Source organism: Corvus cornix, chromosome 2 (genome assembly GCF_000738735.6).
Source record: "Corvus cornix cornix isolate S_Up_H32 chromosome 2, ASM73873v5, whole genome shotgun sequence".
Taxonomy (NCBI): Eukaryota; Metazoa; Chordata; class Aves; order Passeriformes; family Corvidae; genus Corvus; species Corvus cornix.
Genome location: NC_046333.1, coordinates 121,086,319 through 121,098,476, shown reverse-complemented (window position 1 = coordinate 121,098,476; position 12,158 = coordinate 121,086,319). Strand labels below are relative to the sequence as shown.

The window sequence follows — 12,158 nt, the reverse complement described above, 5'->3', positions numbered from 1 at the left end:
GTACCTGAAGCTTCCCAGTATGGGTATAAATTGAAAGAGAGGAAATTTAGGTTAGCTATTAGGAAGAAATTATTTACTGTGAGGGTGGCAAGACACTGAAACAGGTTGCCCAGGGAGGCTGTGGATGCCCCAACCCTGGCATTGTTCAAGGACAGATTGGGTAAGGCCTTGGATAGCCTGTTTTAGTGGGAGGTGTCCTGGTACATACCAGGGTGAGTTGGGACTAGATGATCTTTAAGGTCCCTTCCATCCCTTAACATTTTTGTGATTCAGTGGTACTTGTGCATAGGGCTGGAGCACTGAGATCATTTCCCTAGGTGTGTGCAGGGAAGGAATGACCCATGTTAATGGATCCCAGTGCAGGATCAAGGACATGGCCCATGTATTAGATTATAGGCATTTAAATCTAAATCTTTTGGGTGACCTTCTAAGTCAGGGTACTACTGTTTTAGGAGCTGTGATTAATCTTGTCACAGATTTTGGAGAAAAAGCTAGAATTTCAACTCAGATTCAATCAATTAACTCAGGCTACTGGTCATAAACAAATGGTAGATAATTCTCCTGGTATGGAAATTCCCCTCAAAACCTGTGCCATATTAGGGAATGAGACAAGATAGGTGATATTCTGGTCCTCTAGTATGCTATATCTGTGCTGCAATCGGCCTTGATACACCGTTCTGAGGGACAGACTCTTCTCTCCCTGTAGCTCTACTTAAGAATTCCAAGGGATGGGAAGATCCAGGATAAAAAGTTATTTATTTGATGTCATCCCATCACCACCTACCCTGAATAGTCTGATCTTTTCTTTCAGGAAAGGAAAGTTGTTTTGAACGAATAATTCAAAGATTTGGAAGAAAAGTAGTGTATGTTGTTATAGGGGATGGTGTCGAAGAAGAACAAGGTGCAAAAAAGGTAATGACCTTCTTTTGGTGAGGGTTGGTTTCAAGAGTCTGACAAATTGTCTTCTCTTCAACATGGGACAGCATACATTGACATTAGGTTGGATATCTTCGCCTTATGAAGTTTGTGTTGACCATATCCAGTAGAAAGCTGGGTAAGACTATAGATAATGATTTGCCCTGCTGCTCTCCAAAAGACACATTAAACTATTTATGTTTGATGTATTTCAAAAAGGGACCAGAAAATGGACCTTGGCTTTTGTGCCAAGAACTAATAGTTCTGTTTTCCTTGGCAACTGAAAATACCACATAGGATGTTATGAATGTAAGCAAAATATGGTGATTCTTACCGATCAAAGGCAGTATGCTGTTTGCCTGTATGAAATACATATACGTCACACCTTGAAAAGACATGTAGGACTGGAGTAGGTATACAGGAATTTCCAATTTCTTGTGTGTCCATAATTTGGATTCTGCATTCAGGCAACAACCTGTGGCTTGGCCTGCATTCATAACCTCAGATAACTGAACAGTGGATACTATTTGACTGTCTATTATTTTTTGCTTTCCACTGAGAAGGGAATAATTCATTTTTTTTTTTCAATGTGAATTAAGCTGCATAAAAAGTAACACTTCCCACTCACAAATAATAGGCGTTATTTCTAGCCTTGCTATTCTACCCAAGATAGTCTACAGATACACACTCATTTCTTGGAGGAATGAGGCATAACACTGGCTATTTGAATAATAGGAGAAAGAGCAGGAAAATGGATGTTTCTGTTCTTGCTTCCTTTCACAGATAAATTGCTTTTACACAGCTGCTTTTTTACCACAAAACTCTCTGTGATACTTCTATCTCTTTCCACTGTGACTTTCTAAATTGGAGAAGTAAAACTAATTAGTCCACATGGTGTTTTAACAACCATTGACTGGTTTTGCTTCATGAAATCTGGGTTTTGTGCCCCTGAAGCCTTGCGGGTAGGTTCCCGGCTCGTCCCAGCACTTCGCAGACTCTCAGTTTCATATATCCCTTTGGCAGACTGAAACTGGGAGCAGTTTGCTCCTTTCTCCTTCAGAAATGCCTTTCATCTTTGCAGAGAAATGTTTTCCCGCTGCAAATGATTACATTTTAAAAGCTGTATTTAAGATCGGGGGGAAAAAATTCCTTCTCTTTGTTCCTTTTCTGTTGCTCGGTGAAATAGTGTTGTATATGATAATGGCAGGAGTAGTCCTTTTGGTAACATTATCTATTTCAATGCTTTTTTTCAACAGGAAACATGATTCAGAAAAGCATAAGAAAAAGCCTTTCCAGTCACTAAGAGGAGTAGCAGTATAGAAAGTTCCTTTGTGCAATTACTTCTGTGTATTCTTTCTTGGTGGAAGGAATTTTCAGGTTGGAAGCATGTTAGATGCTCTGGATTAAATTATCTGCTGCAGCATTGCCAGAGAAATCAATAAGTACATCAGCAGTCCTGCCTTTCTGCATAAACTATCAATCTGATTTAGAAAATGCTTCTGTGATTGTTGTCCTGCTTCTTACTACATCAAATAAGAAATCAACATTTCACACTGTGAAAGCAGGATTTGCCTCTTTAAGTTTTGTCCTTCACATTCTGCAAGAGCAGAAACCACACAGTGCCTTGCAGTATGAGGAGCTGCTGCCAACTCTGATGATGTCTTAACTGTTATCTGCTCCTCAAGGTTTTTTTAGGGTTACTAGGAGGAGCAAGGACGGGAATGCACCCTAGTGCATTCATGTTAAAGGCATGTGCCCTGTCTAAGGAATAAATTGTATTGCTGTATTAAAAAACAGTAAAAGCCTGGACCTTCTCTGGAGAGCACACAAACAAAACAGAAGCTTTACCTCCACTAAAGTACCCAAAGCATATCAATCCAAAGTGGCGTAACTGTCCTGCAACGTACCACCCCATTATCATGCTTATCCCCTGAATCTTGGTAGCTGGTTCCTTCTTGCCTTCCTTCCTGTCAGCATGTCAGGTTTTGTGGTATTCTCAGAGAAGGGACAGGTCTTCTGTTACCCCTTTGCACAGCACTTTTCTGTAGGGGTTTGGCCTGTGGTGAAGCCATTAATATATGTGTGTTTCTTTACACTGCTTAAAGCATAAACAGTACACCCTTCTTTAGCTAGCACTTCATTGATTACATGTAAACCTTAACGAGTCTTTTCAAGTGAGCATATAAATTCAAGCCTATTTAATTCAAGAGATTTTTTTATTCTGTGTTCATTCAGTGAATAAAAAAAAGTTGAGCTTCCAGCTTCGGGGATAAGAAAGTTAAGTTTTACTATTAAGAATAATTTACCAATCATTTATAAATTGCTTCATCATAAGATTTTCATTTATGTCCTTAATTCATGGAAAATCTTGAATCAATACAGCAGAAGGAAAAATAAAAGACACATTTAAAATCTTTTTATTATTGCCATTAGTATAAAAATTCAATAATAAAATCTTTTTAATACCATTTAAAAGATCACTGCTTTACTGAGAAACATATTTAGGATAAACAGTTTGTTCATTAAATGCCTCTTTTGGTTGATGTAAGTAAACATAATACACTGAAGAAACTGCACACTGTTACATTTCTGGTAGCTTCAGTCAAACTATGATATTGACACCTTTGTTTAGCTGTCACTTCCAGCAAAATATTTGGTGAGATAATTAAAATTCTCAAGGTGTTTGCATTGTGGATTGAGAAATAATCGTACCCTTCTGGATCAGTGCAGCAACCAGCCAGCTTGGCTGTAACACCAGGGTTCACACAAAGGTTGCTACCTTCATATCAGCTTCCCCAGGAAAAGAGGCAGAGGAGGGCAGAGAGCACCCAGTGTGAAAGACCAAAGGGTGCTTGGGAGCTGCTGGCACCAGTGCCGGTGCCATGTGGGTCAGAGCCGCCGCCTCCGAGTGCCACTGCAGTGACACTGCCATTCTCAGTATAAGTTTCTGCGGGTTTCTGCCAGAGACTCCATTGTCTCAGCATTTTATTTTGCTTTGCTTTGTTTTGTGTTTTGGGTTTGGAGGTTGTGTTTTGTTTTGTTTTGTTGTGTTTTGTTTAGTTTTGTTTTGTTTTGTTTTGTTTTGTCTTGTTTGAGCTCATCTTTTGCCTTTGCTTTTGGGGACATGTTTGGGAAATAAGACAGAAAAACCCCAACTCCTGAATTTTTCTGCTTAGGAGAATTCTCCAAAGTATTTCTAGTTTGTGAGAAGAGACAAAAGCTCTCTGCACTGAGGAGCTGGATTTTACATCAGGTGATTCAGGAGAGCCTGGGCAAATGGGCTTCTCCCTTTGTCTCCAAAATGGTTGTGCTGCCTTGGAGGGAAATCATGAGGAAAAATCATAAATCTTTGTGGAGCAATAAATAGAATATAAATGGGTATCCAATATGCCACTGCTTTTAAGCTCACAGTCACACTGTGCTGGTCAGGTTTGGGGTAGGAAGTAAAGGCGGCCGCTTAGCAAATCTGGCAGGAATACAACAAAAATACCGTGAAAGATGACAAAAACTGATGAGTTTTCTATTCAAATCCATCACAAATCTCAGGAGTAAGTTTTTTTGTATAAATATGTATTCATTTAAGGGAGAGAGGATAGAGGGTAGTCCGCACTTTTTGTTGTTGCTATCAAAAAATGGATTTGTTTTGCATGTGTATTAATTGAAACACTCTATTTTGTGGAGTAAAATAGCTGAAGTTTTGTATTTTTAGTAGGTACATGCTGAAAATAAAATTACTTCTCTTTCAGAAATAAAATAGCTTAATATTTTAGGTTATTTAATAATACTCTAATTATTAGGCTTAATAAATTGGTAGTTTCATTTTTTTATGCTTTTTTCATCAAAACCAAATTCAAACTTTTGCCACCATATTTAGTTTCAACATGTCATAAAAATCAAATCATTTAAAAATTCATAGATGTTTTATTACTAAGTATCATCTACCAAAAAATTCATGTTTTTTAAAAGACAGAATCTCCATATTTACTTGGAAGATGTTGAAACAGTACACTTAGAGTTTCATTAGATACTAATGCATCCAGTTTCACCACCTATTTATTAGTGGTTAGCATTTGTCATCCGCTCTCCCGCAGCAACACATGCGAGATTAGCATTTCTTGCTTTGCTCAGAATAGAAGTGTTCTGCATGACATGTGTGCTAAGTGTTGGCAGGGATGGCTTTTTGAAGGCAATATTTAGTACATATATATACCAAGGATCTCTTGCCCAGTCATTTGGTAAGAGAAAATACACTTCCGTCTCATGGGTGTGTTCCCGCTTTTGACATGGCTAAGTAGATGTGAATAAACAGTGTATGTTAATACAGGAAGAGTATATAAGGTTATGTATGATAATTTTGTTATTTTAAAGGTTTTAGTTTCATACAATCATTTATTATCTTAGGGTGAAAATTAATGTACATGCCTCATGAAAACACATGCATATATGAACACGTGTGAGACTCTATATATTCACGCAAACATATAGATATATATAGGTCTGTATCAGGTTTGTTTCCCCTTCTCACAGCTCTGAAGGCTGTACTGTAGGATCAGACTGATAGAAATCTGAACTGGCCACATTCAGCCATGCCCAGGGCGTCAGTGCAAATTCCAGCCCCATGCAGCCACCACGTTCCTGGCGTGCTTTATTTCTTGGGAGTGTGCGGCTATGCTTTCGACCTGCATGCAGGAGAACTGAAAATAATTATGATACTGAGATTTACACAACCTCTTTTTTTTCATGAGACTCTCTAGTATCATTCCACACTTCATTCCCGTAACTGCATGAAGTAAATATAGGTATAATCCTTTCACAGACAGACATAAATAAAGCAGAATATACTTAACTGAATTTGAAATAGAAAGATATAGTCAAAATAATGACTGCTTACAGTTTTGGTTTAAATCTGACCATGAACAGCTGACCCATAAACAGGGTAATCCAAAACTTGATATTGCACATGGGCACCTAGCAAGAGGGGCTGTAATTTGATTTAGCAGAAGCTAAACCTTCTGTTAAATCATTCAGAGTCTTTAACTGCTCTATCTGCCTGGTGTGTGTATGCTCTGTGATGCTGAGGTTGTTACTAGGGAAGCAGTATAAAGCTGGAGCTGCATGAGGTGGGAGCTGGAAGCCAAGAATTTATTCCTATAGTTCTCCCTATTCATTGGTTTGCTGCATGACCTTGGAGGGCATCCATGTCCTTGACTCTTGGCTTCTGCAGAGACACTTTGCAGAGGCAGGTATCCACCAAACTCTTCGCCGCGCCACATAATAGGTGTGCTATTTACACCTCCCTGACCCAGTGGCTAAGGCAGAGCTGCTGCCAAGCTGGCTGAGAGGAGCAGCAGGGAGCTATGGCTGGCTGTCAGGGAGAGCAGCTGTGTCCTACCTGACAGGGCTTTGAGAAGGAAGAGGGAAGCTGCAACCTCACAAGAAAAGGAGGCAGCAATGCCAAGCATCGCTGACCTGTGCAGTCATCTGGCAAACACAACATGGACCTGCTGCAAGCACGAACCTGTGTCCCTTTGTCCTTGATGTAGTACCCCTGCCAGATATTACAAATTCTGCCAGAAAGATCTTGCAGCCTGAGTTAGAGATAGGTGCACAGAAGCTTTTACCAAGTCCAGAGAATGGCATGACTAGTAATTCTTCTTTCATGTTGCCCTTGCTGGTTCATTTCCTGGACATGGTGCAAGAAGTTCATCTTTAGGAAATCTGTGAGTTGGAAAGCAGCAGTGTCTGGCCTGACAGAGCACAGAGGGTAAGCTGCCTGTAAAATGTAATAAGGAAGACACTGAGACGTGGAGTTGTAACTGAGTGAGCTAACTACATCTGCTTTCTACTGCTGGTGGAGCATAGAGACAGTACAGTGTAAGTCCAGATTGAAGATGCAGGAAAAAAAAAGGTGTTGTAGTGTTTAACATTTCCTTTTTAAGCAAAGGATCTATCTATAAAAGTGTTTTGGAAATATCATAAGCATTTTTTTCCAAAAACACCTCAATTGTCTCTGAATTTTGTTTGTTTTGTTCTCTCCATTGTCAGCCATCGCTCATGAATTTATCTTCAAGCTGAGATTCAGTCAGCTGTTTCTCAAGGCTTTGTAACACTCTGGAGCAAAGCAAAGCAGAACAGAAACTGTTACAATGGTGTTTTCTTGGGGTTCATTTTGTTTTCTTCCTGAAGAAATTCCTTTGCTCTAGAAGCTAGGCATACTCTGAATGTGGGCAGGTGTTGATGCATCCATATTGCATCTTCATTCAGCCCAGGAGTGTCATATCAAAGAAGATGTGACAGGCTCTGTGCTAAGGTGTTTGCCTCCTGAGACAGGTGTAAAAATTACGGTAAACATGCAGCTGGAAACAGTGAGTTTAACATTTTTTTCAAAACTTTTCTCTAACTTAAAATTTGAGAAGACCAGAATGAAAAAAGGAGATCAGAATAAAAGTGACAGAGGAGATGGAGTTTTGCCATTGGAATTAGGAATTTGCTCAGGAGCTGCCAAAGTAGGATGATGAAAGCCTCTTTGAGAAGTCATAGATAAAATGCTTGGGGAACTTAGAAGCTAATGTGATAATAAATTGCTTGTGGTTTGCCTCCTAAAGATGCTGGGACAGAAACTGACCCAATGAAAAGGTGACCACGGCCATGTTTGCCTCCAGAATACTGTTGAATTGCAACTATTTTCCCATGGAATTTATAGAATGATTTCCTGACAAAAGCTAATGGCTATTTTTTTTTTAATTTACGCAAAAGTTCTTGTTGACATTATAATCCCCTGTTTCAAGTATAAAGACAGTTCCTAATCAGATTTTTACCCTTCATGAATGAGGTAATCTGTGCTTTTTCCTGGGATTTGTGTTTTTGGTTTATTCAGGTTCTTTGCAAAAGTATCTGTGCTCCAGACAGATTTTGTTACAACTAATAGGAAAAAAATATGTATTCATTTTAATGTCCCATATGGAAAAGATGTTTTAAGATCAGTATTAGCAATGACCAATGTTACACAAGTCACTGGGATAAAATTCTTTTCAAAGTGATGTGGGCAACACATGAGTTATTCTGAATCACCATTTCTGTTTTTAACTCATCTGCCAGGAGTAGTTTTACAAGGAGCAAATAAATTTTGATAGTAAACAACACTTTCACTTTCTCTATTTTCTTTCTGTTCCTTTCCTCAGATCACCCACATGCTTCATGTAAATGTTATTTGTCTTATTTTTTTCCAGAAGTAATATTTTCTTCTACAAGTTCTGCAATCTGTTTTTCATATAAAGAGATTAGAAGTCCCTCCCTTCCTTATGATGTCCTGATGTGTTTGCTGTAGTTCCTATTGTAAATAGATTTGCTCTTATTGAAAATTTATGCTCAGAGGGTGGGTCAGAGAAACCAGACATAAACATGAAGGACTCAAGGTTTTCAGAGCTCTTTTTCTCTCCCCCAAGTGTTCTCTCATCCCTGTGAAAGACAAAGGGTGGGTCTAAATACCAGAATGCTTGGGGTTATTTTTACATGTTGTCTGTGCTGTTCACAGCATGCTATGCCATTTTGGAGGATCTCGAGCCACTCTGACCTTATGGCCCTTCACCATGCCTTGGAACTGGAGTACTTGTAGCAGCTTAGCAGCACTTTCAAACCTCAGAGCCTCCTTCTGCCCGTGGATGAGATGCCTGTGTCTTGTGTCAGCATTGGACTACAGAACTTTATGATTTCAACATGTTGACGTACAGCTGCAATTGGTCTTAACCCTTGCCCTTTCAGTAAACGGAGGAGCATGTCTTTTTCTTCAGAACAGCTGTTGGCTCCGGTACTGCGAGTCCAACGAAAATAAGCCATGCGAGTCTTTGAACAACTCATCTTTACCATATTTGCTACCAAAAAGAAATAGAGAAGGAAAAAGAAAATGAAAAGAAAAAAAAAAAAAAAAAAAAAAGAAAAGGAAATAAGAGGTTCATACCTGTGAAGAAAAGAAAAAGGACCTGCAAATGCTTTTTCGTTTTTAGCCTCTTCAATGTGACACACGCCGTTTCTTCAACACAGCAAACTTGATTGCACAATGAAGACTGAGATTTTACAAAATACCAGTGGAGTAATTTTCTTATAAAGAAGGTTTACTTTTTGGTTTCTCATACCCAGGGTACTCTGTACATCTTTACTTATTTATGAACAGACTATATTTTGACATCATATAACTGAGGATATGTATAATAGGATTAAAGGCTATTATAAGCCTTTGCCTTATGGTACAGCAACTACTTTTGATTTTAGCACATTACAGAGTAGTTTAAAATATGTCTAATTTAAACTAATAGGTACATCACTGAGACAATCGTGTACAGGAAGAATTTTTTGTGTAAATTTGTAATAATGAATGATTCTTTTACATATTGTTAAGGTAAATGCTATTGAAAGATAGTAATGCCTTGTGGTGAAGAATGAGGCCACGTGTGCACAAATTTGTGCAGTGCCTTATCAATGTGTTGGATATAAATATGTAGATAATGGATTTTTTTTAGATAAATTTGTCAAGACCAAAAGCATGGATGTCAAGTGTCAATAGGAATTGGGTTTTGTTCTCAGCTGTTTCTCTGCCATTTTCTTCTCTCACCCACTGATAATGAAAAGATTGATTTCTTGTGTCCCCCCCAGTCAAAGCAAATACAGATAAAATACTAGTGAAGAGGAGGCCTTTATTGTCTTTTTGTTTCCTCTTTTAAAGTTAACATATTAACCCTTTCTTAGAGTATTAAAAAATTAATTAGGAGAGTCATTCCATAAAGAAATAGAGAAAGAACACAAATATATTTTAAGATGTAACTTAAACTGGAACCTTGGTATTGAATAGCTTTTGTCTCATCCAAAAATGAAGGAAACTATCATCACTAATATTTTTAGAAATTAGAAATGAGAATATTTTGGAGAAATTAAACAAGAATGCTCATATACATTTAAGTTTTTTAATCCTCTTCCACCAGGAGTCAGATTTTCCTAAGATATAACATCCATTGCCGGCAATGGAAATGCTGAAATGGTTATCACCAAGGAGTTAAAATTTGCTTTTGTCTGTGCTCACTTAAAGGACAAAACTAAACTGTGTCTTTCTGTGACTTGTGACTTTTCTGATCTTGAAGTCTGTGAGCTACTTGGTTAAATAAACAGTTAGTCTGACTTTTTGGCTTGAATTGTACCAATTCCCTTTGCCCAGTTAAATATCTTATTAAAAAGAAGCCTCACCTTTCGTTAATTTTCTGGCTTTTCTTCTTTTCTTTTTTTAAAAAACCACCAGCCTTGAAACAGCTACCTGCAAAGCTACAGAGCACCAATGTAGCTACAAATCAGCACCCTTCTCTATTAGAGGAATCGTATTGCTGCTAGAATAAAATGTTTGTGGATTGCTTTAGTACCAACAGAGAGGTTTTGATCTTACCAAGACTTGCACATGTGCTTTGCTTTACCCAGTATGAGTGCTGCCACTCATGCAGTACTCACATACATCATAAAGCACATTGTGGGTAGTTTTTAGAATGGAGACTATAATTAGCCTTTTTTTCCTCAAACAAAGTAGACAGTGATGGGGGGAGGAATTGGTTGTCTTTTTTTTATTTTTCTTTGGCTCTTTTCAATTTTTAGTCACTTGCTGACTGAAAAAAATAACAAAGTTTATCTGGGCCTTATTGTACAAAAAGTGTGTTGTGTCCACAATCGTGTACAGAATTTTTCTTCATTAATTTTGTTTTAAATTAATAAAATTGATTTGTGAACGTATTAAACAATTGTCTTGTATGCAAGTCTGTGATAGTTCTGCCCTCTGGGTTGGGAATGAGGAGACATCTCTCATCTCTTTGTTGTTCCAAGCCAGAGACGTTTTTCACCTTCTTGTGCCCAGCTGAGATGTTAAATAGGTTAAAGAATACTTGCATCTAGTTTACAGAAGGCTCAGTTAGATGAGCAGCAGTGTTTTTTCTTAGCAGCAGCAGCTAGAGATGGTCAGTGCAGAATAAGGCCCTGGTGTCCTGGAAATGTGTCTCTAAGTGACTCACAGAAGCAAATGCCTGAACTTCAGGTGCCATGGTGCCTCTGCCATCCAAAGCAATCCATGTGCTGAATGCATGAGTCCACCATTCAGACCTCTCACTCAAGGCTACAAGAAGTCTCCCATGCTCTGAGGTTCTACAGACCTGAACATCTGGGAATTCAGGACTGGTATTTAACTTTTTCAAGCTTGGAGCAGGGCTGCCCTTTAAATTGGGAAGAGTGGCAGTGAGCACCCTTTAATAGCAGATGCTTTGTTATACACACATGGTCTGGTGAAGATCTCTTTTTGCTTCTCTGCCCATCAGTGAGAGCCTTGACTGCCTGGTGGTTATCACACACACTCACTTTCTGGTCTAGTGAGACTTAAATAGAAGCAAAACCAAGACCAGTTAAGGACCTCCTTCTACGTAATTGGCACCACCATGGAAGTTGCATGCTCAGAGTTGAATTATGTTTATATGTTTTCAGCACAGCACCAATGATGCTGGAAATTAGTCCAATGAAGTAAGCACTTAAATCTGCCCTGAAGTTAGTGTCTTTCTTTCCGAGATTCTCAATAATCAGAAAAATAATTCTTTTTTAAGGAGCATCATATGAAGACCCTTCTTAAATCAAAATCTTGTAAGAAAGAGAGGAGTCCTATAGAGTGAAGGAGTTCATGTAGGCAGCTCATAAACTTGGGGTCCACTTTTTAAAACATGTCAGCACCACTTGAAGTTTCCATTTCTTAGATGCTCACTGATAAAAATGTTCAGCTGTAATGGTTTTCATTCTAAGAATAACACACGTAACTTTGAGGTAGTGCCAAGAAAGTGAAATTAAATATAGTAATTATTATTATTTATGTCTTTCATGACTGGAATGCATGCTCAGTGAGTGGTACCTTTGTCTCAAAAATGCTTGCAATGCAAGCCAATAAAATACAATTAGAAATTCTTTTTTGCCTTTTCCTTCAGTTTTCTGCTTCTCTCAGTGTTGAATTCTGCCCTGCAACATGAGTAGAGGATGGATATCAAGAGACATGTTTCTTTGTGTCATATGCCAAGAGAGAGGCAGAGTCCTGTCCTAATCTTCCTGTTCTTTGTCAATGGCAAGGCTGCACAGCTGCCACTTTTGCCATTCTCTGTTTAGCCGGGGACTGGCTCTACCAAAACTGTCCAGCTCTCTTGTGCAGGCAAAGGGCTAGAAGAAAATGGGAAAATCCAGGA

At 38.6% G+C, this 12,158-nt stretch overlaps 1 protein-coding gene across 10 annotated transcripts in view; it reads left to right on the top strand.

The window, feature by feature from the left end:
• EYA1 (EYA transcriptional coactivator and phosphatase 1) overlaps positions 1–11,886 on the top strand; it is a 163,897-nt gene extending 152,011 nt beyond the window's left edge. For 9 of the 10 annotated variants that reach the window (XM_039549838.1, XM_039549837.1, XM_039549834.1 and 6 more), the window contains 2 exons: positions 812–912; positions 8,450–11,886. In XM_039549838.1, coding sequence (XP_039405772.1) covers positions 812–912; positions 8,450–8,530 — 182 coding nt within the window. In that variant the 3' untranslated portion in view covers positions 8,531–11,886. Of the gene's footprint in view, positions 1–811; positions 913–2,171; positions 2,477–8,449 lie in introns of those variants that run through there. The other variant, XM_039549836.1, reaches the window with a different exon arrangement.
• The last annotated feature ends 272 nt before the right edge of the window (positions 11,887–12,158 follow it).